At 38.5% G+C, this 27,039-nt stretch overlaps 1 protein-coding gene and 1 long non-coding RNA gene across 4 annotated transcripts in view; one reads left to right on the plus strand and one right to left on the minus strand.

Moving 5' to 3' along the window:
- LOC148132232 (uncharacterized) overlaps positions 1-25,835 on the minus strand; it is a 77,686-nt gene extending 51,851 nt beyond the window's left edge. The window contains exon 1 of the long non-coding RNA XR_015747749.1: positions 25,334-25,835. This is a non-coding gene — a long non-coding RNA (uncharacterized LOC148132232). The remainder of the gene's footprint in view (positions 1-25,333) is intronic.
- Positions 1-27,039, plus strand: part of TEX2 (testis expressed 2) — a 104,316-nt gene that overhangs the window by 74,796 nt on the left and 2,481 nt on the right. For all 3 annotated transcript variants that reach the window (XM_026678749.2, XM_026678747.2, XM_087956112.1), the window contains exons 6-11: positions 1,837-1,983; positions 8,587-8,686; positions 13,868-14,000; positions 20,040-20,165; positions 22,873-23,082; positions 25,830-25,950. In XM_026678749.2, the coding sequence (XP_026534534.2) occupies positions 1,837-1,983; positions 8,587-8,686; positions 13,868-14,000; positions 20,040-20,165; positions 22,873-23,082; positions 25,830-25,950 (837 nt within the window). The remainder of the gene's footprint in view (positions 1-1,836; positions 1,984-8,586; positions 8,687-13,867; positions 14,001-20,039; positions 20,166-22,872; positions 23,083-25,829; positions 25,951-27,039) is intronic.

Raw genomic sequence — 27,039 nt, forward strand, 5'->3', positions numbered from 1 at the left:
AGCTCTGATTCTGAGAATATAATGCTCAGGTTTTCTTTTAAAGTAATAGAATCACATAATCAGCAAGAATTGCACCTGCTTCTGATTCATAGTTGCACTTAAATTTAAATTAACATCCAGAGACCCACATATTCAATCTCTCACAAACAAGACTCTGGCACGAGCAACTTCCCCAAACAATAACCACAACAGGCCCTATTTGCTATCTGAGACAACATTGAGAGGTCTATTCTTTATACTTCAATCTGCATAAATACGTCAATGCATAAATTTGTATTAGTTCAATAACTTGTATTAGTGGATCTCTGCATTTTTTCTCTCCCCTCTCTTTGTTGGATGCAGGTCAGTCAAATTGATTTAACTGTTGAAGCTTTTTTCTGTTCATTTCAAACTAACCGCCTCAGGCATATGTCCTTCCTAAGTGATGAATGGCTTTGATTTACAATTATATACCTTTACAATGGCAACTTCCTCAAAGATTTAGATAGGGAATACCTTTATGCTCCCCCTGAGATGTAATGAGGGTCATCTGTTTAAAATAACAAAAATGTCAATTATTATGGCATTTGTGTTATTGTTAAGCTAAGTGGCATAGCAATACAAAATGTTCTTATCAGATAAGGGGACAGCCTTGGGCAACCCCATCGAATTTCTTTGTAAATTATATACCATTGTAAAGTATTCCTATGAGGAGACTGAACTGTGTTTACGCCCTTTCCATTCTTTGCAAACCTGAAGATTTTCTCCGATCTGCATCTGTGCTAGCTTCTGCTAGTTGGGAGCCCAATGATTGCTGTAATTTTGCTATTTTAATAAGACACCCATTTTGGATTTCTTCAGTCATTTTGACCTATGTTTTAAGGTTTGCTACCACCAATGTTGCCCTTTGATAATAACCATAGCCCCATGCCATGTTCCAAATTTAGTAGTCCCATTAGTAAGACCCAAGGCTACCCAGGCATCTTGAGTTGTATTTTTGTTGATAAGGTGCAGTTGGAAACTGCCCTTCCCTTTATCAGCAACTGGGAAGTAAGAGATAATGGGGAATGCATAGATCTTCCCCCTAACTTTCAGGTGGCTGGCCATGGTCTTCTGCTATTTGTTAACTACAGGCATTTTGGAAAAATGTCCCCTCAGTCCCACATGTGGGCATATTGCTGTTACCCAAAAGTTTTAGGAAGTCTGTTAAAAGCTTCAATTCAACATTAACAGAAGCACAGTGGAATCACTGAGAAAAGACTCACTCCCAGTCTGACCCGAGACTAAGGAGGCACAAGGTTCCTTACTAAAAGCTACTGTAATCATTGCGCAAAGCAGAAAACATTCTCAGATCCTGTCAAAGGAATGTCCTGTGGAAGAAGCTTCGAAACCAGACACAAAAGTGCATAAGATCAAAACATTTTTCCAACTTCTGATTGCTGTTGCATATAAATGTTTATGTGGGGAAAGAATGCCAGCTTTTAATGAAACACAGCTGATGCTACTCATCTCTGACTGCCAAAGGCAGCAGAAGAGACTGGATGATTGATTTTAGATCAGTTTCAAAGTCTTCATGAGCTGAATTGAGGCAGGGCTCTGCTTGGCTTCTGTTTCTGGGACCCCAGTTCTTCAGCCCGTTTAGTTTCCAGTCTTATTCCTCCTACACTGGTGATTTACATAATGAAGCATCAGCCTTGGACAATATATTAGACTCATTCATGTGAAATATTTTTAACTTGCTGTTAAGAACAAAAAAAAATTATTTCAATAAACATGTTAAAATTAACTTCACTTTATATATTCACTAGTAGCATTGTGTGACTTACTAAAAGTGAACGGTTTTTTCTCTCTCACCAGTTGCTAACCTCCTCCCATAGTGAAGATGAGGAACAGGAAGCCTGGGTCAATGCTCTGCTGGGAAGAATCTTTTGGGATTTCTTGGGAGAGAAATATTGGTCTAACTTGGTGTCAAAGAAAATACAGATGAAGCTCAGCAAAATAAAGGTAGGAATATTTTCTTAAGTATCTACCATCTGTTTAGGTAGCCCATTGATAACAGATAACAGATAATCAGAGTTGGAAGGGACCTTGTAGGTCGTCTAGTCCAACCGCCTGCCCAAGCGGGAGACCTTATACCATTTCTGACAAATGGAAGTCCAATCTCTTCTTGAAAGTCTCAACTGATGGCGCTCCCACAACTTCCGAGGGCAAGCTGTTCCATTGGTTGATTGTTCTCACTGTCAGAAAGTTTCTCCTTGTTTCCAGGTTAAATCTCTCCTTGTTCAGTTTCCATCCATTATTCTTTGTCTGGCCTACAGGTGCTTTAGAAGATAGCTTGACCCCCTCCTCTCTGTGGCAGCCCCTCAAATATTGGAAGACTGCTATCATGTCGCCCCTTCATTGTTGAAGGAAACTCTTACAGAGCTTCAGTCTGGTGGCAGTGCAGGATGCTATCAAGCAACCCGTACAACAGGGGTCTCCAACCTTGGCAACTTTAAGACTTATGGACTTCAACTCCCAGAATTCTTGCCAAGGTTGGAGACCCCTGCTGTATAGGGACTATACCAGTCTGTTTTTTCTTGAACCATAATATTGCTTGACATGTTTATCATAACTGTTAGTGGTTTCTGGACACTTTTGGAAGATTAAATGCTTCTAGAGGTTTTATACTTTTGTCTTTCTAATTCCTGAGGGAACACCATTTTATTTTTGTTTGAACCATTTTTAATTCCACTTGTAAGCTGAAGTAAACTCCTAGAACAGGTTACAAAAATTAGTAATAGTAGTCCTTGTCTTAGACAGACATCCTAAAAGATATGTAATAAAAGGTTTGGGAGGGAAAAGAAAACAGAATGTCAAGAACGGAAACATTTTGAGAGAAAAGATGGTAACCCTTGCAGATCTTAGATCTAATGCAATAGACCTGCTCCCTATTGAATCAATAGGCCTTGACTCAAAAGTACTAAATGAACCTTCATAGAGATGGTCTCCCAGGAGATCTGATACTTTTCCCCCTTTAAGAACCCCCAACATAAGTTTTATTTAATAACATGAACATAGTTTAGTCCTCTTTTTTAGATTATTAACAATAATTCTTCCAGCAACTATTTACCTGTTGTGCACAGCTTAATGTTTCTGTGTTGGCTTCAGTCAGGTCCATCAGTCTGTCTCTAGCAGTAGAGAAACTAGGAGGAGAGGTTGCATGGTCTGATTCTCACAGATGTACAGGTCTAGTTCAGCAGAATAAACCTATTTGATGTACTGACCTTTCACTTAGATAGGAAGATAATTTATGAAGATGATTTACAGTTTTCAAAATGATCCATTTTGCAAAGTTTCTTAGTAATAGCCAGTATAATTCCTCTTTAGCAAAATGTACAGTTTGGAAAGTAATTGTTTCTTTTCCACAAGAAAAAAATGATTTCAAATCATCTCTTTGCTGTGATGGACCCTATATATGATTTTCAGCATCCTCCAGCTGTTGTTTTCTCTCAATCCAGCCACAGTTTTAGGATGTCTAGTCTATTCCAATGATGATATTCATCTATTTTAGAGAGCTCTAAGTATCACATGATAATTCAAGAATTGGTTGTTCGTTCAGGATTTTCATATGTGAAATATTTATCCATACCAAGCATTAATCTTCAGGATTGTCAGAATTATCAGAGAGCCAAGCAAACATTCTGATAGGTGCTATTTGTGTCCCCAGTCTGCAGACTTTTGAATAATAAATGATCCAAGCACTGTTTTTGTTTCTCTGTTCCCCTAAATGAGTTTTAAATGAAAATGTATAACCCAAGGTGGTGCTGCGATTCAGCTGTGTCCCATTCAGTTAATTCCTCTACGTGTCTTGATTGCACAAATGAAACAAGCAGACTAACTTCCAAATTAGCTGGCAGCATAAGTGATCAGTTTTCCTAATGCTGTTCTGCAGGAATGATTGCATATTAGCATGAAAACAAATTTCCCATTAGAAAATTTCAGTAGAGATAGCTATTTGGCGTCTTTTAAAAAAGCAACTGCAGCCAATATGGGTACTTGTTGATGCATCTGTGAATTAAAGCCTACAATTTTGGACACAAAAGCTTGCCTTACAAGCTCAGCCAAAGCTTTTATTGTTCTGTCTACTAAAGGCTAGGAACATTTTGTTCAAATGTCCATTGAAATAACAGTGTTCTGATATTGGAAATCTGCGTGGAGTTCACTAGGTCGATTGAATTAATTATTGACACACCCTCTCTCTTATTCATGTCATCTTGGTAATGATCTTGTTGCTATACTCAGTGTTGCTACTATAGTGATTTAAAGTTGAGCACCAGAAGAGCTAGGAAAGTGGTGCCAGAATAGTGAGGAGAAAAACAATAGTGACAAGAAGTAGAATTCCCCCCAGCTAAATCAGAACAGACATCCCTACATTTCTTAAGAACAACCTTCCACAGTCTGACGCCCTCCAAATGCACTAAGACAACATCAGGGTAAGAAAGATTTTTAAGATGAACATTTTGCCAACTAGTTTAATAATTACAAAGTCATACATTAATCTAGTAAAATGTACTCTCCCTTCCCTCTCTCTACCACAAGACCTTTTGACAGATCCTTAATTTTTTTCTTAGTGCAGGGACAGGCAACTCATTTTGGATTTATTGACACATTTGGGATTATGAGACGCTGTTTGTCAGGCACAAGCAATTGGAGCCATTTATGAATAGGACCAACTAGATATTTTATTGTTGATTATCTGTATTACAAGAATTTCTCCAGACTGCCTGTCTCCCTTGGGAAATAGCAGATATAGACCTAAAGGTTTTACCTCAGACTATTCTCGCCTGAACAAACTCTAAACTGGAATATCTCTTTATTCTCTCTAGAGGGGCACCTTCCCCTTTGGCTGGTAATCCACCACATTGTTGAAGATTTTTAAATGGATGCCTCATGCGCGCGCACACACACACACACACACACACATCATCATCATCATCATCATCATCATCTTTATTTGGGAGAATCAATAATGTATATCCTTCTAGTTTAAATCAAGCAGGAACCTTTTTTTCTTACTTTGGTCATACAGGTCCATCACAGGTCTATTGTCATTCACAAGTTTGATGTAACCCTTTATATTTAGAATACACGTAAAAGTATATTGCCTCACTTCCCTTTTTGTTTGATTTTAATAGAAATAAGTATCTTCTAGATGTTTTTTGTTGAAACAGAAAACAGATGGGCCTTTAGTCCATGTCTTGTGCCTTTCATGTATTCATCACAGGTTCTGATAGTGATTTAAATGCCATTCCTTTAGGAGAGTGAGAAAGAGATTTCTCTTACTTTCTTTGCAGACCAGTTCTGGGTTTCTTATTTGACTTTGGGCTGCTGCTCACCACAATATTAATGTGCACACCTCCAGTGCTTGAAACATCAGCAAAGTGTGTGCTGCCCTCACGGCTGAGCTCCAGTTTGCCTCAGTAACAGAACTTGCAAGTCCTAACCTAATGGCTTCACTACAGGTAGTCCTTGACTTACATCCATTCATTTAGCCACCATTCAAAATTTCTATAGCAGAGGTCACCAACCTTTTGGACCTCAAGGATCACTAAATTCATAATTTTAAATCCCGCGGACCACTAATACAATCTGCCTAATGATCGGCTGGGTGGGCATGGTTAGGTGGTTATGTGACTGGGTGGGCATGGCCAACTCGATGTCACTCACATTGAGGGATGCCTCGCCTGCCTCTACTCACCCCTCCCCTCTCAGTCACTCCTTGCTTCTCTGCCCGGGCTCCTTAGAGCCCCAACAGGAAGCAGTTGTTGGAGCTAAGCAGCCACCATGAGAAAGAGTTGCCAAAACAGCTGGCTCAGTTCAAATTGGATCTGACCGAAAAGGAGGCTCAGCAGAAGCACCTCGCTGAGGACTAGGAGCAAGGCTTTCCAAGCAGGGGAAAGGCCTGAGGGAGTGAAAGGCCAGGTGCCAGCGCTTGGAGGCTCAGCGAGCTGAAATGGTCAGCCAGTTCCAGGCCATGATGCAGTCCCACTGGATTGAGGCCCTCCGGCTCTTCGCCACCAATGGCACTTCCCTCCATCCTTCACCCAAAGCCCCGCACTAGGAGGCCAAAGCAGACTCCAAAGTCAGAATTTCTGCCCCCCTCCAATGTGCACAAAAAGACCCTGAAAGGGGAGAGTCTCTGCAACAACACAAATGTTCATTGCATGTGTCTGGCCCAAGGGCCATAGTTTGAGGATCCCTGATTTTGTGCAATATAAAAAATGCAAAAAAAAAATTCTGCAAACCACCAGTTGGTGACCGCTGTTGTATAGCACTGGAAAAAAAAAACTGGTCCTCACATTTACGACTGTTACAGAATCCCAACATTCACATGATCAAAATCCCACGCTGCTTGCCAACCAGCATATATTTGTAATGGTTGTACACATGAAGTCATGTGCTTGCCATTTGCAATGTTCCCAGTCAGTCTCCAACCATCAAAATCAATGGGGAAAGCCAAATTTGCTTAATAACTGCAGCAATTCCCTTTAAAAAAAAGGGCATAAGATTGGGTATGACTTACTTAACAGAAGCTGTGGTGGCACAGTGGTTAGATAGAATGTAGTGTTGCAGACTGACTCTGCTCACTGCCAGGAGTTCAATCCTGACCAGCTGAAGCCTTTCGTCCTTCTGAAGCTCCATGCTGGTAATCTGTCACTCAAGATGTTTCTGAACACAGCACTGAGATCAGTAAAATGAGGAATCAGATTGTTGGGGGCAATATGCTGTCTTTGTAAACTGCCCCGAAATTCTGGTCCCAACTGGGGTTGTAACTTCAGGACTACTTGTACAGGAAAGACAATTGAAGGAAAGCAATTAGTGATATTCCTGAGTTTGCTCCCCTTCCCCGTCTGCAATCACTAGCTGGCAGGACTGATTGCTTTCCTTAAAATGGAGTAGTAATGGGCTTTGGTATCTGAGTGAGTGCTTGATGCAGATGATTTAGCCACTTTTCAGGTTTCCCTGGTGACTTATCATTGGCACAGGGATGCTCCACGCTGGTAATCTGTCACTCAGGATATTTCTGAACACAGTGCTACTGGTGATTTAGAAGACCGGTAGATTTGTGCTGAGAAATAGACCAACTGACAGATTGATGGAGTGGAGAAGATATGCAGGGTGAAGCGGAAGGAGCTTTTCATGTCACATTGGGACTGTCTGTCAGCCAGGCTATTTTTAGAAACAGATTTATGGTCTTTCTGACACTTGGGTTAGAAAGGAAAGCTCTTATTAATTTCACTCCAGCTTTGATATGTCCAGATTCATATGTGCTGCATGTGCTTGTTGGTAGCAAGTAGCTGCAGCTGGCAGAACCCAAAGGTATTCTGTGGAACATGTAGAACAATATTGGAGTAGGCAAAATAACATATCTCCTCTCAAGAAATTAAAAACAGTAGAAAGCAGCGAAAATCACGTGTTGGTAGAAGGAACAGAAAACCTGCACTGCTCTCATTTGGGACAAAAGAGCCAGTTTGGTGTAGTAAAAAAAAAACAAAAAAAAAAAAAAAAAAAGACCCCCAAAAAAAACCCCCAACCAAACAACACACCCCCCCCCCCCCCCCCCCCCACAACCACCCCCCCCCCCCCCCCCCCCCCCCCCCCCCCCCCCCCCCCCCCCCCCCCCCCCCCCCCCCCCCCCCCCCCCCCCCCCCCCCCCCCCCCCCCCCCCCCCCCCCCCCCCCCCCCCCCCCACCCCAACACCAAAAAACAAAAAAAAAAAAAAAAAAACAAAAAAAAAAACCCCCAAAAAAACCCACACCCCCACCCCCACCCCAAAACACCACCCCCCCCCCCCCCCACACCCCCCCCCCCCCCCCCCCCCCCCCACTTAACCCCCCCCCCCCCCCCCCCCCCCCCCCCCCCCCCCCCCCCCCCCCCCCCCCCCCCCGAAAAAAGATATTTATCTCAAAATTACCACTTCCATACTACCCCTAATGTGTCACTTAGTCACATTTCAGGCCCTTAGCAATCAATTCACATTTACAACCAGTTGCACCACCCCACTGCCATATGATCACATTTTGCAATGATTTTTGCAGTTTTCTGGCAAAGAAACCCTTATTCTACTAGGTAAGCTGGATTCAAACTTATGACTTGATTTGCTTAACAACTCACTTAACAACCATTGTAAAAACACTTGTAAAATCAAATCCGTTCACATGGTGACTCAACTTATAACCAAAATTCCAGGGTCAGTTGTGATCATAAGTTGAGGACTACCTGTAGGTATAACTCCTATGGCCTACAAAACTTTGCAGGGTGAAAGGGGTCTATGAAAATGTTTTAAGTTTCAAAAAATAGAATAATAAGAACAAAAAGTTCATACATCAAAATGAAATAGACTTAAAGCATTGCTACCACTTGCATATACTTATTGTGATTTATTGATAAAGGTCCAGGTAATACTTCAATAAACCAGATTATTGTTTTCAGGGGCCTCCCGGGATCTTAACATGACCCTGGAAGTGTTGGGCCATCCCAGGTATTGTCAATCATTCAAACACCATGAATGTTGGGAAAAGAGAGAAAGCACTGTTTTATTCCACTTTTTTTTCCTCCTTCTAGTTGCCATACTTCATGAATGAATTAACACTAACGGAATTGGACATGGGAATTGCACTGCCAAAAATCCTTCAAGCCTATAAGCCTACCATTGATTATAAAGGTATTGTGTTGAATTTTAATGTTGTAGGATGCATTAATAATAGAAAACTATCATGCTGTTACCTAATCATAATATGCACTCAATGAATGTTCTCTAATCCTAACAATGTCTCTTTTTGACCGCTCTATAACTTTTTTTTTCTGCATGGAACTGTCTCTGGAGGCAACATCCAAGCTGCACCTACGCAGCTGGGAGGATATGATACAGCATAGGGGAACATCAGTTTAAACGGGCTGCACTGGTTAGCAATAGGCTCCTGAGCCCAGTTCAGAGTGCTCAGGTTATATCTTTAGGTCTACACACAGTGGGGTATTGTGTTATCTCAGGCAGTGCTTTGCTCAAATAGCATGAATAAGGCTTTTTTGGTAACAGCCCCCACTTTATAATCCCCCCCCCCACCCCCCCATATAGCCCAAACCCTAATTCTTACAAGCTACAGCTGAGTAGCTTTTATTTTAACATTGTTGCAGCTTTATTTTCAGTGTTTGCCCCTCCTTTTGGGATTGGGTTGGGCTAGAAATCTCTTTAGTAAATAAATAAATGGGGGAGCAGTGGTGTATGTAAATGCTATTTGAATTGATTACATCATTGCGTAGAGCAGGGGTGTCAAACTTGTGGTGTCATAGCAGCATCACTTGGTGTATCATGACTTTTTCTCCCTTCACTAAATCGGGTGTGGGCGTGGCCAGTGCGTGATGCAGGCCGTGAGTTTGACAGCCCTTGTGTAGAGCTTCAGTTTACTTAGGGTTTTTTTTTCCCTTCCACAAGCAAATCATGTTTTCTATTTGTTTAACTACCTAGAAGTGGAGTTCTTGGTGCTCTCTGAGTTTGGTTGGTTGTTTCATTACCCAGCTAGTTTTTTTTTCCTTGCTAGGGTTTACTTCCTTCCTTGATTAGGGGTATTACAAAACCACACCCAATTAAAAGTGGCACGGCAAACTACTGAACATCAACAGAGAGCAAACCCCACACTTAAGATAATTATACACTAATGATGTTACCTAGTTGGGTAATGAAACATCTGCAAATAAACCACTAAGCTCAGAGAACACCAAGGACTCCACAGTGCGTCCCTGAGCTATGTACAATACATTCTCTTCTGTTACTATCTAGATATGTCCATTAAAAATGTGGAATTATCTGACAGGGAAGGGTAGATACTACTATTTCCTTCTATCATTTTAAATGAATTTTTGAAAGGAAGTTTTCAAATTTTGGCTCATCTTTTAATTTTCCTCATAATTACTTTTTATATACATTATTTATATTTTGCACAGAAATGGGGACATCTTTCCTAACCATCTGTGGTTTAATAATTTAATTTACTACATTATGACTGCCTATTTTAGAAGACTCTGGGTGGTTTACAAAAAAATTTAAAAGCCCAAACAACAAAAAACAACCTAGTTAAAAAAAGGCATATTATTTTTTTTTTAAATTAGTAACACAACATAAAACATTCAGCTAAAGTATAACTGCTTCTTGTTGCCTGATATTGGAAAATTTGGATTTGTCATGAAAGAAAAATTTATATCATCCCTGATTTCCTTGAATTATTATTTTTGTTTAATTTCATTACATTATTAAAAAGAATTGGTATGTGGAGCTTGCTGACTCACTGATTGCATAAATGAAAGCAATTGAATTTCACCAACTGAAATAACAGGAAAAATGTATTTGTTGGTTCTTGATCGGTGGGTCTATTTTGTAGGAGTTTAATAAAATAGGTTCTATTCATTTTTGTTGCTTTATATAAATGTCATATTAAATTGTCAAAACAGCATCTGAGTACAAATTAATGAACTCAGAAGAACAGAACTGTAGTTTGAATGACTCTTTTTTTTGTTTTCATCCTATCATAGAAATAGAATTCAATCTGCCCTTATTGCAAGATAGTGATTTTTTTTTAAAAAAAAAGCAACACAATTTTTTCATTGTGAAACAACAGTGTGATATATTTTGAGAATTAGTTCATTCAATTTACTGCAATAGGAATGTTCCAGCCCTTATAGAGCAATTGGTGGCTATTCTTTGACTAGATTGTTACCAAGACATGGCATTGTAAAATAAGGCATGAAAGCAAATTCCAGATCTTTGGTGCTGAAAGATAAATGTACTGGTTAGAACTCTTGAATGGGTATTATTACTTTCCGCCTCGTTCCGTTTCATCCTTTAAAGATTTGAGTACTTTTCCAGTGAGTGGAAAATACGTCCATTTCTCAGGAGTTACTCATCCAAAGAAACTGAAGCTTTGACAAAGATTTCAGAGGCAACCAATATAATATTGCGTGATATCATTAAATAGCTTATTGTCTCCATTAGAGGTGCATTTAAATGAAAGAAAAGAAGCCACTTACTACTTAGCTCTTTAGAGTTGAAAAGCAATCCTAATTGTGAAACTGCAGCATGTTCAATTTAGGAATACTTTTGTGCGTATATTATAAGCAGCTAAGTGTAAGGGGAAAATGTGGACTTAGAAGAAGGAGGAAAAATGGTGCTGCGCTATATGTCATACTAACATACTTTACTGTGATGTTGAGGTAAATGTTTGAGATACTTGGGGGCATACACATCTGAGTTTAAGTACATCTGCCCCAGTTTATTATATCCCATGGTTTTTGTGGGAGCTTACTTGAGGATTTCTTTTCATTTTACCTCTCAATAATCACCCTAGAATATAGGCTTGGTGGAGAAGGTGTGTGAATTGACCAATTGAGTAGAGCCGAGAGACTGTAAGGTACATTTGAACCTAGACAAACACCTTAAGCATTATGCCAGTGGCTTCCCTCTGAACCTGTTCATGCATCCATATCTGTTATTCTGTAAAACAAGAATATTAGAAATGTTCTACATAGTAAGGCTTTTTTTATAGTCAATATTGTGACATGAGAATTAAGGGGTACATTTTGCACATCCCTACTAGATACGTTTGACTGCGGATATCACATTCCAAAGTGATCTCTTCCTCACGGGTTTGGTTTGCTATAAAGGGACAAGCTTCCTCACAACTGATTGTAAATAACATGGTGCAGCTGCTCTGAGATGCTGATCCTTTTCATTTCCTGTCTTCTTTAGCGAAATAAGAACAATGTTTTGAGTCTGTGATATGGTTGTTTTATCTCTCTGCCTCACAGATGCTCTCTAAAGCTTTTCCCTTTATAATTGCAGGATATTACATACAGATCAGAACAGTACAATTACAAACAGTTGCACTCAAGGTTATTACTAATCTGCCTCAGATAGATGGATGCTCCTCTATGGAATTCAGGGCAGATGACGAGATCCAAATTGCAAGGCTGAAACATTTTCACACACAGTGTGGGCAGCTTTCATCTTCCTTCTTACAGGCTTTTTAATTGCCCCTTAAGACGGGGTCATATTTGGGGCATTTTTGGAGAAAACTGGAAGGCAATATTTGGATACTTTTAGAACTAACCGTTGAATACAATTTTAAAGACCAAGGATGGGCATTTATAGCAAGAGCGTTTCATGCTGCTTAAATTTGGTGTAAAAATAGTAATTCTTAGAGTTTTTATTTTTAAACTTCTTACAATTTTAACTGCCCATCCTTGGCAACTTTAACTGCCACCAAAGTAAATTTAAACAGTCCAAAAATTGTAGCCCTGTTGACTCTGATGAAATCATCATATCTCCAATCATAAAGCTAGTCCTCAGTTTACGACCATTTGTTCAGTGACCATTCAAAATAATAACAGTGCTGAAAAAAATGGATGTATAACCTATATTTGAAGTTACGGTTTTTGCAGCACCTCTGCAGTCACATAATAAAAATTTGGGCGCTCCACCCCTCCTTATGACTAACTGCAGGGGCACTGTAACTCCCCACACCTGTCTATCTCTCTCCACCAATACACACAAAGCTGCTCTGTCATGGAGGCCTTTAGCCTCTCCCATATCCCGCTAGGCCACAGCAGCCACATGCAGAATGGTGTGAGGCAGCCTCTGTTGTAAGGCTGCATCTTGCAGCAGCTGGTTGCACCTGTCAGCATCTGCAGAAAACCCCAAAGATAAGGGGAACAATTTATCTCCTGAGTGTAAAAGGGTGGGGCAGCAGACTGAAAGCTTGTCAGGCCTGGAGGGGCAGAGAGAAGGTTCAAGTCCTCCTCGCTTACAGTGGCTTTGTCAACGCTACTATATCTTGTAGCTAGCCAAGGCCTTGCAGACCCTCCCTCCCTCCCTCAGGCATCCTATACTCTGTTTAATGATCCATAGGATCGCTTAACAGCTATAACTGGAGGCGCCAGGATTGTAGAGATTGAGTGAAACGTTTGTATGGGTGCCTCGTTTCATGACCGCAATGATTTAAGATCAAAATGCCAGGTTCAGTTGTGGTTGTAAATTGAGGATTACCTATATTCCTTTGCAGCACAAAGAGGAAAATTTGATCAGAGGGGGAGACGGGACATTAGACTTAGCCTATTTTTATGCAAAGATCCTACATATAAGTAGTGCTACTGCAGTGTGCAGTGTAGAAATTAGTCCACTACTATTCTTCTGAATAGATTTGCCTCTTATCCACACTGAGATGCAAACATCCGACAGCATGAAACAGTGTAAGATTTGCATGTATGTGTTAACTGAGCTCACATTCTATTTTGCTATTGTCTGAATACAACAAAACATCCTTTCGCCTGTATTACTTTGGAGGCTCCACTGTCACAAGCTAGCAATCTATGAATTTTACAATTTGAACAGTTGTGTACCACAGGATAAAAACTGGTCATCAGGTTTTCTTAAAATGAAAAAAGTGAAAGTGAGTGTTCCGTAGCAAGTCTCCTTTTGAGAAAGACTCACCCGCTTATTTTCTAGAAACTTTTAGGATTTGGAAACAATCTAATTGCAAGATCCACACAGCAGAATACGAACACTATTACCATACCGATTAGAGTGCTAACATTTCTAAATCTGCTGACTTCTGTAATGAAGCCTTCACTTCATGCTTGCCTTTACCGATCAAATTGCTGTTTACGTTTATAATAATAGCCTTGACTTCTAAAAAAGAGGTGGAAACCATCTGAAGGCACCTGTGTAATTTGCAGCCTGTGACAAATTTTTCTCCTGAAAAATCTTACTTGTTGAAAAGTACTTCTTGTTGTTTATATGTAACATGATATTGTTTATATGTAACATGATGTTGTTTATATGTAACAACAATCCTAGGACTTTGGATTGACTTGGAAATACTGTACAATGGATCTTTTTTGATGACCCTCGAGACAAAGATGAATTTGACCAAACTTGGGAAAGAACCGCTGGGTGAAGCATTAAAATCTGGAGAATTTGGTAAAGAAGGGTAAGGAATATGGTTATCAGTTAAATTTTGTTCAGAAAAAAAATAGTAGGAGCGACAGTCTGCATTTATCCATGAAAGAACCCAATGAACTCTTTATAGTAAATAATGTAGAACAGGTAGTCCTTGATTTACAACAACAGTTCATTTAGTGACCATTTAAAGTTACAACAGCACTGAAAAAAGTGATGTATGACCATTTCTCACATTTATGACCGTTGCAGCATCCTCATGGTCATGTGATTTACATTCAGATGCTTGACAACTGGCTCATATTTATGATGGTCGCAGTGTCCCAGAGTCATGTGATCATTTTTTGCAACCTTCTGACAAGCAAAGTCTATGGGGAAGCCAGGTTCACTTAACGACAATGTTTGTTATTTAACAACTGCAGTGATTCACTTAACTAATGAAAAGTTGAAAACTGGGGCAAAACTCACATAACAAATTTCTCACTTAGCAACATAAATACTGGTCTCTATTGTCATTGTAAGTCGAGGACGATCATTGTTTATGTGAAAGCTATTGTATGCAGTCTAATTCTGTTGCCCCCAAGCTCAAAATGCATCGATGAGCCTTTTCTATATTGCTGTTTGATACTCATAATATGTATTAAGTTATACATGAAAAAGTGGGATTAAAAATGTAACTACGGTGGCAGCAGGGAGCAGGTGTCTGTAGAGCTGGTCCAGCAGAATTTTGGTTCCAGCAGTACTTGTCATTGTTGAACCATTGTGGGCTCTAGCAAAGAGTTCAGGGGCCTATAATACACATTTAAGACTCTGCCTTAACCATCCCAGCAAACTGACTCTGAAATATAAATATTCGGCATATTGGGCAGTGGAATGTATATATAGATAGATCCAATTTAAATTTCAACTAGCCACAAAATGCAACAAAGAATTTTTCTTCTTCCTTCCTTCCTTCCTTCCTTCCTTCCTTCCTTCCTTCCTTCCTTCCTTCCTTCCTTCCTTCCTTCCTTCCTTCCTTCCTTCCTTCCTTCCTTCCTTCCTTCCTTCCTTCCTTCCTTCCTTCCTTCCTTCCTTCCTTCCTTCCTTCCATTCCCTCATCATCTCATGCTCTGGCCTGTGCTTAACTTTGGTTGAGATTTTAAATTCTCAGATGTGTTTGGTTCTCCCGTCAGCTGTTAATTGTTTTCCTGCTGAAAGATCCATTTCTCAGCCTTGCAGGAGATGGGCAAACTGCAGTAAAGCTGACATACATACAGCCTGCACTAAGTGGAAGAAAAGATATTTTGCTGTCGGCATAGCTCCCAAGCTCTTAGGAAAGAAGTATTGCTATATGGCTGAGACTCAAGGCATGCAGTCATACAACAATCAATGAATGTGTTTACATTCTGTTTTAATAAAACCTGAAATAAACAGGTCGTATTTATGGATGAATTGTGACTAATTTTTAAATTATTTTTTTCTACGAGATCCTTCTCCGTTGATTTCATATTTTAGTTGACTAGCTTGCCCTGTTTATGGTGACACTAGATGTAGCTGATTATACCTTTCACATAACTCTGCAATAGTATATATTTTTGCATCCCCCAAAATGGTTGACTTCTATGTACATTTTAAAAAATTAAAACTTGTCAGCTATATATTTTAATTTATGTTTTCATAACCAGTGTATGTGATACTTTAATAGTAGTCTAGATTATACTATATGACTTAACAAAATGCACTTTTTAAAATGGTAGCCAATTCTGCTTATTTCATGCTGGCCAAATAAAATGTCTTAATAGAAATTAGCCAGAAATAATTCTCTAACTTAACACTTGTTCTTATTTCCCCTTCATTTTCTCTTCTTTTTAATAATATTTAATAATATTTGGATTCGTCAATCTGGGATTTTTTTCTGGTGAGTGGTATGTGTCATATCATCCCATTCTGTGTGCTGTTGATTCTGTTAGTGCTGAAATGTTCAGAACGTTTCCTCAAATACTTCCGTTGAAGTTGAAGGGTTTTTCCTTTCCCTGTTGTTGAAACCACTGTACTATTAAGGCATTTGCTACATAATCTGGGTATGAAGAGGTCAGTTCTTTGGAACCAGTGTCTCTTGATAATTAGCTTTAATTCACATAACAGTTGTCTTCTCAAATACTTGATCAAACCTGTATGATTTCCATACTTTATAGCTGTGTATCCTGGATACTAGTTCTAGCTGGAATCACTGCAATAGCTCCTGAAATAATAGAGGATTAAAAGGATACTCTTTCTTTCCACAGTTCTTGAAATGTCTGAAGTATGTCTGCCTGTGGGGGGTGTCAAGGGATGGAGAAATGTGCTCTCTAGATTTGGAAGCAAACAACACTTATTACAAGTAGTACTTCTCTAATATTATTGATACTGCTTGAAGATGTGCCATTCCAATACTCTAGTCTGTCTAAATATCTACCTTATTCACTCCTGCAATGTAAAGCAATAAGTCTGGAAAGATTGAGCCATGGGTAGAATGATAAGCATGAATGCTTCTAACTTTTGAATTGTTTTTTTTAAAGGACCTTTCAGAGCTAGCCTTCTGAAATCTGTAAATAAAACCGTGTGCTAAATAATGAAGGTGCCGAAGTGCAAATAATAATGCATTTTCATTGTTATTCTGGTCTAATAATATTAGAAAATCCTATGAATAGTCCTTTTCTTCATGGATGGGTACTTATGACCAGAGATGTTTAAGTATTTTATCATAGGACACTGTTTTTCCTTTTTTATGGTTTTAAAGAGAAATTTGAACATTTATCAGAAGGCTTGTAGCATTCTGAAGTATTTTTTCTTGTTATTATGGATTTCATTATAATGAATTAAAAGGTAACAAGGATATTTATTTACATTATGGCATTTATTCCCCCAAGCTCAACATAGTGTATAAAGGGCCTTCTCCTGCCTTCTGGAACATCTTGCCTTCTGATGTGAGGTTGACACCAACCCTCCTATCTTTTCGGAAGGTCCTAAAGACATGGCTTGTGGCCCCAGTGGGGGAAAGGCGCAGTGGAGGTGGTTGATTGAGCAACAGCAGATCCCACCCTCCCCATGTGTCCTTGGTTTTAAGATTTGATTTTAACATTTTAACATTTTATCTTTTAACTAAGATTAAGATGTAAGTCATCCAGAGTTACCATATGGTAAGATGGGTGGCGGGAGAAAACCCGAATAACCAAAGACATTTATTTTATCCTTGGCTTAAAACACAAGATAATAACACAGATTGCCAATGGTCATTACAAAAATAAAATAATTGGATTGGATTGGTGGTGGATTTCCTACTGTTCTATAACAAAAGCAATGAGAATGTCATCATTTTAGAAAAAACTACAGAAGCAGTTCCTGAAACTCCAGACTACAGTTACTATCTGCAGTGGCTATGACTTCCTATTAAATCTAATCTAGTGAACAGAAGTATATGTGGAATTATTAAAAAATGACCAAGAGCTCTGCTCTGGGTGGATTAGAAGATGGCGAGAATGTTGCTGCCCTAATTGATAGTTTCTGGAGTCTATCATGTAAATCTTTGTGGAGAAATTCTGGAGAGTGGGAAAGAAATATTCATAGCAGTCTATAAAAGTTGGCAGGATATTCTAGATTATTTGTTTTTCCAGACAATTAAAGGAACATTTGTCAAATTGTGAAATATATTAAAATTTGAGTTAATTTCTAAGACAGGGGAAGCTAATGATGATATATCTGACCATATCATTATCCTTATGGTGTAACAAATCAGATATTGGCATGCAAATACAGTTGTACTTCGGTACTCATAGTTAAATTGTTCCAGGAGATGTGATTAGTAGCAAAATCAATGAATACCAAACAAATTTTCCCTATAAGGAATAATATAGTGAGTCATAAGGCAGCCAACACCATGTGTTGAATACCGAACAAACAATGAGTGCTGGGACAAAATGTTCATGTCAAAATGTGTTGAGTACCAAATTCGATGAGTTTCAAAGCAATTGAGTACTAAGGTACCACTAACTGTACGGTACCATTTGAGTGGTGGTCACCGTGTCTGTGTATCATTTTCATGTCGGCATGGTTTTCTGTGAAGCGACTGCATTTTGATCATATAATTTTTGAGTAAAACACTTGCTGATCAGATTGGTATAGACGTTTTGGAGAAATGATGGGATACAGAAAAAAAATGGTTTTTAGGCCTCTCTTCTCTAGGGCTTCCAAAGGGTTAGGGTTAGGATTACCATCTTCTTATACTGAGGATTTTAATTTTTCCTTTGATGAGAATTTGTAGGCTCCTGACCTACCCAAATATTATCAAGGTCGTCTTTCCATTTGCTCTTCCAGAGTGTCACTCTTCAATCTTTGGCTCTTAGGAATCAGTTCCCTCTCGTGACAGTTTGACTACTTTTAAGGGGAGGACTTAAAAACCTTTGTATTTTACGTAGTTGTTGCATTTGTTTTAATTCTAAATATTTAGCTTGTTAAACTGTGAATGAATTTTACTGGGTAGAATTTTCTGACCTGTTTTTCTTTTGGGCAGGGATGCACCTTGATAAAGGATTGTAAATTGTTATTGGGGTGTGGTGTGAGGGAAGAAAAATAAAAGGATTCTCTGTTCATAACACTGAAGCATAAAGCAAAGAAAAAGTGACTGTTTATTCCTGGGGATTGGTACAGGAGGCTACATACATGTTATGTACAATACATAACAACAAAGTGTTAAATAAAAATAGTAAACTTGTTTTAGGAGGTATCAGTGGGTGGATGGGGAGCTTCTTAAAAACTACTACTTCTTTAGCATTATCTACTTCAAACTGTCCCTTTTTCCAATTTTATCCCGAAAGGTTCCCAATCAACCCAAAAGAAAATTATCTTGGGGAATTATGGGTGACAAAAGAGATTATTGGCAAGAAAAAGTTTGACGATCTCTGTTGAACAATCTTTATCTTTACTCTATAGTGATTGAATTTTTAAAGAGCTATTCCTTTTTTTTTCTTTTAAAAAAAGTCAGATAATTATGCCATGCATTTTGTAGTCAGCTAATAGATAGGCAGCTGCACAGATTTTGCAAAAGTACTGTGTCTATTACATGCAAGGAAAATAAGTTCTTTCTCAGCTGGGAAGAAGCTTGAGATTGCTGCCAAATCAAATTTCGCTAAAGGTGTTGATTTTCTTTCTAACTTATTTCTAACTTATTTAACCTAGGTTTAAAGGACAATCTCTTGAGACTTATTAGGAATAGATTTCAATCCCAGGAAAAGCTGTGGATGAAATGTAGAGGTGCTGAGCATTTCTCCCCTTAAATCACAATTCACAATTAAGGCACAATCAACTGGGAATTTCTTTTTAAAGACAACTTGAAATGCAAGAGATCCTGCAAAGATGCTCCAAGCCTTATGGAAACTCTTCCTTAGCATGCCAGGCATGCTTCGCATCTGAGGCTGTAACTGTCTTTTGCATTTATTTGCCAAATGTCTTGTTTAAAATATTTCTGATTCCAATACTGCTAGCGGCCTAGGGTGGGGTGCAGCTAGGACCCAGCTGTGGGTATTAGGTTAATAGGCTAGGTACATATGTGTGGAAGAGACAGTGGAAGGAATGCATATTCTTCTGGAAGCATGCAGCACTTACAAAATCAATTCTGACTTTTCATACAGCAATTCATTTGGACCTTAGAAGCATTATCCCATTACATTTAAAAAGTGAAAGTACACGCCAAGTTTATCATCATCCTCATCTTAATGTTATAACTGCCAGCATTGTATTCCATTATATTGGGAAGTTAGGTATGAAAGAGACGCATTCTTATATGTCTTTAATTTATTTGACATTTCATTCAACGCATGTAGGATATTCAAACCTGTTTCCTTTTGTTTTAAGCAAAGTCTGGCATGGTTGTGTTCAGGGAAAGCAGATCGATGTACAATGTTTCTACCCTTGGTCTGAACTCCAGTGCACTTAAAAAAAATGGGGAGACCAAAGTAAATGGTAGAAAGTCTCTATTGCCCAAGGCATCAAAACACTGTTCTGACCAACCTTAATGAAGTGTTGCTTCTGTCTTGACCTCTGTCCCTCCTTTCAGTTTCAGGCCAAGGGCATATTACCTTGCAGACAGTGATGAAGAATCTTCTAGTGCAGGATCCTCAGAGGAAGATGATGTTCCAGAAGCATCAGGAAGTGAAAAGTCTTTAGTGGCAGGAGCAGAAGGGTGAGTCTTTGCCTTTAGGCAACCGTTGGTTCAGTTTGTCTCTGCCTATTGTGTACATTATCAACAGTGGTGCCTTTTTCTTCCATGCTTAGTCATTCCATCCAAGGCATCTTCTCTGTCTTTCTCTCACATTAAAAATAAACCTAGTTTTGTCTGTGCGAGTGTGTATGTATACGCATGCAGATATATGTATGTACCAAATGGTTATATTATTTCAAAGTAGGTTTGTGTAATACCTGGAATCAAAGGCAAAAGGTACTTTGGAACTTACAGAAATGATAATATATTTCCTATCCGCAATTCCTTAAAACACTTGCCTTTTTTTCCCCCTTGGGTTGTGCAATTCTCCTCCGTAGCTGCAGTGCAACTCTAGGAAAAGACATTAGGAATTGCCTTGCTAAGATAAATGTCACAAGAAGGTCTATATACATGTGGGCCTTCTTGTGACATTTCTTGTGAAGCGAGGAGAACATGGGCAGGACAGCAGGGCTCTCTCTGTTGTGGCCCCTGCACTTTGGAACTACATGACTTTGAAGATTTGAGTAGCCCCCTGTCCCCCTGACACTTTGTGAAGCCGTTAAAACAATGTCCCTTTGCTTTGCACCAGGATGGAATGTTTCTGGGGGGCCATTGGCAGGATTCCTATTGATTGCAGGACTTCTTCTTTTCATTTTGTATTTTAAATTTTATACAGACCATCCAGACGCTCCATATTAGGGAAATTTACAAAAACTGGGAAGTCAGTCAATAATAGCAACATGATTGGTTTAAGGAGTTGCAGGGATGTGTTATGTGCTTGCCTCAAATGCCCTGAAGACATTATACAATATCTCAAATTAAATGTGATCTATATATACGATATTTAAGCTAAGAAATGACTCTATAAATGTTTCAATGTTTCCAGTCTGTATTTATCATTTTAATGTTTTTTGTAATTCAGTTTTCAGAGTGCCAATTTTACTGGCCATATCATCTGGAAATAATTAGATATTTCTTATTACAGTAATTCAAATGGCCTTATCTCATTGAGTAATTCTTAATTATATTTGCTAGCTAGTAGAAAAATTATAGGGGATATGAGGCAGCCCTGTTTTTTCCATATTTGGTATTTATAAATTTACAAGTCATCATGTAAATTATCTGGTTTTGCAGATGGCTGTTTTCTGCAGTTTTTGGATAAAAGATTTAGAATGAATTAGGTCTAAGAAAGAATTATAATCATGCTAGCATTTTCAAGTATATAGCAGCTTATTTTACAGTAAACAAATTCAATGTGTAAGAACTTCCATTTTGTATATTTTAAGTGCTACCAAGAAACGAGAATAGTATCCACTAATGAAATACAGTTCTTTAATCAAAGATAAATGTTTCATGGATTTTTCTGAATTTCTGGTTAGCTGATGTCTGAAAATATTTGTATGTTAGTGCAAAGAAACATTTAGATAACAGACATTGAAATGTTTCTTTGGTCTAGCATATAGATCAATGCAGCTTCTTAGCAAGACTGTAAATAATTTAGCAACTGTAACAGATGATCGAAGTTGCAGAAATAATTATTTTCCTGTAGCTATTTTTATAGGTCTTTACTTGAGAGAAAGATTATTCTGCTTTATCTGTTGCACGAAAAAATATCCTTTTTTCCCCATTTCAGCAGAGAAGATTTGCTGCTGCTGCTATTTAATAATAGGGTAGTAGTAATAATAGTTGATTCTTGCCAGTCAACTGCAGATCATCCAAAGATTAATCAATAGAACTTAAAATAGACCTTTGGCTGTATAGATTATGTTTAGCAGCATTGTCAAATTTCTAGCAGGCATAGCTTATTTATTTTCAGAAAAATATCTGACTTTTATTTACAGTCTTTCTTCGTTTTCTTATATCTAACATTTGTATTCCCCAGCTCCTGCCAACATAGCATTTTGAAAGGATGCAAATACAAGTAGATAAATAGGTACCACTTTGGTGGGAAGGTAACAGCACTTGTGACATCATTCTGGCCACGTGACCGCAGTAATGTCTTTGGGCAGTGTTGGCTCAATGGCCTTGAAACGGAGATGAGCACTTGACCCCCTATAGTCAGAAACAACTATTCAAATAAAATGCCCAGGGGCTCCTTTTTTTTAACATTTATATTCTGAATTTGTAATCTACTGGAATCCATGCCAAGTAATAATCAAACATAAATGTGCAACAAAACCATAATATAAAAAGTGGAGAATAATGCTATAAGGAAAAATCCAGAATTCATTAATTTGTGCATTCTCTTGCTAAATCCTTGAATTTGCAGTTTGGGGTTGAAAGGTCCCCTGCAGCTAAGTAAGCCACCTGTTTGCCCAAAGCTCTCAAACATTTGGGAGAATCCCCAGTAAAATGTAGGGCTATCCAAGAGTAATAGTGAATTTTGGGCCGACAACACTTTACCAAAATCCTTATTATGTGAGAAGACATATCTGATTTTAAATTAGTTCTGATTCTGAGTTTTCAGAGCCAGGTCTTTGGATCTTTCTTTTTTTATTCACCAAAACTATAAGTCTGGGCTGTCTGTATACTTACGCAACACTTCACAATCTGTAGTAGCAGATTGGCATTCTGTGCCCTTAACATGTTATATTTTTAGCTGCAGAATACCATAAAGCATTAGCCTTTGTTTTTTAAAAGGGTAGCTGAAACTCACTTAGATGGCTTCCTCTTCTTTCCTTCCTTAAAGGTATGGGGGAGGGCACCGAACAAGTAAAATAATGAGATTTGTGGATAAAATTACCAAGTCAAAATATTTCCAGAAGGCAACTGAGACAGAATTCATTAAGAAAAAGATTGAGGAAGTCTCCAATACACCCCTCCTGCTCACCGTTGAGGTTCAAGAGTGTAAAGGGATGTTAGTAATTAACATTCCGCCCCCACCTACTGATCGTATATGGTAAGTGTCATTAATAAGACTTATGATTTTGGAATCTATCATGTATAATGTGGCACTCAAACTTATTCAAGAGCCAAAATAGATTTATTGTTTTTATGGGTGGCTGTGAAAAAAGTCCCTAAAACATATTTTATTTTCCAGTTCCCTCATTTCCCACTTTTTCTCACGCACATCCAAGATAAAAAAGCTGGACCATTTGACTAATAAACTATAAAGAAGAATGCAGCAGAAATGTTTGAGGTCATACAAAATCAAAGTTGGTCTGCAGTGTGTGATCATTTTTATACAGAATTCAACAAGTATTCACATGATTCTTAGTAAGGATCCTTTTTAGAAAATTGCAGTACCAATCTGTGAGTCATAAGCTACAGTCTGACATGTACCATTTTATTCAGGGTTAAATAAGTTAATTCTGAGACAAAGTGCGTGGGATTTTGCCATTAATTCCTATGAACAAAGATAATGGAACTGGCTGTTATTTTAAATTGCTCGTGTGATTGAATTACTCTTCTATCCAAAAAGAGATATTTTGTAAAAATGTACAGTTCCATTTCTTATTATGCATTTTATAAACTTCCAGAAAATGAAAAGCTAAGAAAGCTCAGAAATGTTATCATCCACGAATAAAAGCTACAGCAACCAGAAATCAGGTCAAAAAGAAAGATTACCACTTGTTTTTTCTTTTCTCCCACCCATCCTTTCCTTTAACATAGAATAATACAGAAAGATGCTGGGTAAAACAGCATGTTGAACTACTTGAGGATCAGCAGAGGTATTAATTAAGAAGTCAGTGCCAAAGTTTTTTCCGGTGGTTTCTTATAATTGAAAATAGTACAAAAGGAGAAAAACTATTTCAGTGCTTCTTTTTATCTGAAAGAAATATGGCATGAAATTGTGAATGAAATTTTGTTTTCATTTATCTGGGAATGTTTCACTGAACATTTTTATCTTGCCTTTTTGTCTGGGAGGTTCAAAGCAGTTTATATAGGGTTTCCCATAATTTCATTCTCACAACACCTCAGTGAGATCCATATTCAGTGAGGAATTGAAGCTGGGCCTTCTCAGTCCAATATCTTCACCATTTAATCTTCACCACTTAATCAAGATCGAATTCCATTTGAGGAAATTAACCTCTGGGAAGTGCACAGTGTAATTCAGAAAACAATATCTTAATCCAATGATACACAATTACTTTAAACTCTATTGGGAAAGGGGTTAATGACAAGCGATAGCCAAATCTGGCCCTATGTTCTGCCTTGGTTTACCTTCCCAATAAACAACCAAGTCGGAAGATCATTTAAAAGCAATTGATTAGGGTACTCTGTTAAAGAGAGATCTCCCTGGGAAAAAGAAGAACCCCGAGACCCATCTTACATTCCCTTTTATAGATAACACAACAAAGAAAATGCAAAAGGAAAGTTGATCAGACAGGATAAAAGTAACCTCTCCTTTGCACAGTAAATCAACTACAAAAGTTGTTTGAAGTTCACAAAGATACATACGAGACATACCAGTTTAGCACTAACAATTTTTTTCTTATCAGGAAATAGTATCCATCCATTCTTCCTTAGTTTTCTTTTCCATTTAGGAATGTTAGAAGCTATCAATCAATCCATACAGCGATAGGATAAAAAGTTTTCCTACATTCCAGTCTATAGTAGTTTGATAAATCTTCATAAAAGAGAGAATTAAGTTAAGTTAAAATATAGAGTAACTAGGTTAGTTAACAAATTATAAAATCCATGTCATGTGCCCCTCACAAGTAAGAATGCAAGAAAGTGCTGGTTTGATTTCTCACTGTGGTCATTCTTGAGAGAATCATAGTACCTATTGCTAGATCATTAGGACTTAATTTCAGTTATAAGTCAGGTGCATAAAATTCTTCACACATAAAGTCCTTCACCAACTAGTATTAGCTGGGTACTAGACTTCAGCAGTAACACTAATCGTTAATATATATCTGATCTCAAAATGATACATTGTGAATTGGACACTTCTGTTTACAGGATACATAGAAGAAACAACACTACACCCCTGAACTGAAGGGGGAAATGAGACTATTCTTAATGTTGAGATATGTACTCACTTGGAATAAATGTTTTGTTGAACACAATAGTTTAGTCCTGCACAATATAGGAACTGCGGACTGCGTGCAGCCTACCAAGCAACCTTGTCTGCTGAAGTGTTTTAAAACAGTAATAAATTCACTATTGTACCAAAAGATGCATTGCTAAGCATTTCCAAGACTCACCATTGCTGCCAGCTTCAGTCCCACTGGCACTCTACTTGCTGCCAAATAGCTGATTGGTATGCCAGATATTTCTTTGCAGCCCACAGTTATTTTTAATTTATCGGTGACCTTTCCCCTCTGTGCCTTGTACAGGCCTGGTTTAGAGCCTCCAACTCTCCTCCAAGCACAAAATCCTTGAACATAAAATGCAAATGCACAAGATTAGACTATATGAGGTAGTGTAGCCTTCCCTGACTTAGAGTGCTTCAGGTGTCTGGGAACACAAGTCCCAGAATCCATAGCCAGCAAGATTAGGGATGAGGAGCATGGCGTGGTGGAAACATTTCTAGGTTAAAATTTCTGTTTGTCCAAGAATATCCCAGGACGGCTTTGGATAAGCATGTCTCATCTTAGCTGAGCATGGGTTATATTCTCCCGGAGGACTTTGAAAAAAAAAATATGGGACACAAATCTGAGATAGAAACATCTTAACCTGGATCATTTTCTTTATCTACAGGTACGGTTTCCGAAGACCCCCTTACCTGGAGCTAAAAGCTCGGCCAAAGCTTGGTGAAAGAGAAGTGACTTTGGTTCATGTAACTGATTGGATAGAGAAGAAACTAGAACAAGAATTTCAGGTACTTCAAATATCATTAGCATTAATTGTGTTTAAAAAGATAAGTAAGACATTAGCTAAACCATCTGTAAGCTTGAACATGGGAGCATTTATCTAAGATGAAAAGGCGCACATACATTCACGCTGAATGGCTACGAATTGGTATAAGACCCAGCCATTCCTTCTGAGAATTTCAGATTCTTAGTTTGATAACACATATATATATAGGAACGTACTGCAGTAGCCATAAAACGACTTCAGAATAGATGTAGGGACACACTGTACTCCTTCTGGGCTCAACAGACATTGCATGACCCCAGGAAAAAGATGTACAGGGAGTCCTTGACTTGCAGTCACAATTGAACCCAAATTTTTGTTGCTAGGCAAGACAGTTAAGAGTCTTGCCCCATTTTACAACCTTTCTTGCCACCATGGTTAAAGTGAATCAGTGCAGTTGTTAAGTTAGTAACAAGGTGGCTAAGTGAATCTGGCTTCCCCATTGACTTTGCTCATCAGAAGGTCCCAAAAGGTGACCACATCACCCCTGGATACCACAACCATCATAAATATATACCAGTTGTCAAGCCTCCAAATTTTGATCACATGACCATGGGGATGCTGGAACAGTCGTGTGAAAAATGGGCATAAGTCACTTTTTTCAGTGCCATAACGTTAAACAGTCACTAAACAAACAGTTCTAAGTGGAGGACTATCTGAAAGGAGGCACCAAGTGAGATCACTGATACTCTGAAATACTTTGGACCTGACGTGTGGTCCATGCTAAAATAATACCTTTGGTGCCCATATTTTTAAAGTAGGGTCATAGTGCCTGCTTTTAGTTTCCTTTAAGAGATTTACTCTTAAAAGACTTACTGCACCTGTGTATGGTTTGCCACTTGCACAGTGGTAGATAGGACAGCGCTCCAGAAGGTTAACATCATTGCCCAGAAGATCATTGGTTGCCCTCTCCCCTCTTTGGAAGAGCTTTATAGCTACCGCTGCCTTAAGGAAGTTCAAAACATTCTCAAAGATCCATCTCATCCTGGGCACCCCCTTTTTTTTTTTTTTTTTGAACTATTACCATCTGGCAGGCGGTACAGGATAATAAAAA

The sequence above is a fragment of the Notechis scutatus genome, chromosome 2, assembly GCF_049901735.1.
Source record: "Notechis scutatus isolate UNSWTSFEM ecotype Mainland chromosome 2, rNotScu1.2, whole genome shotgun sequence".
Classification (NCBI taxonomy): Eukaryota; Metazoa; Chordata; class Lepidosauria; order Squamata; family Elapidae; genus Notechis; species Notechis scutatus.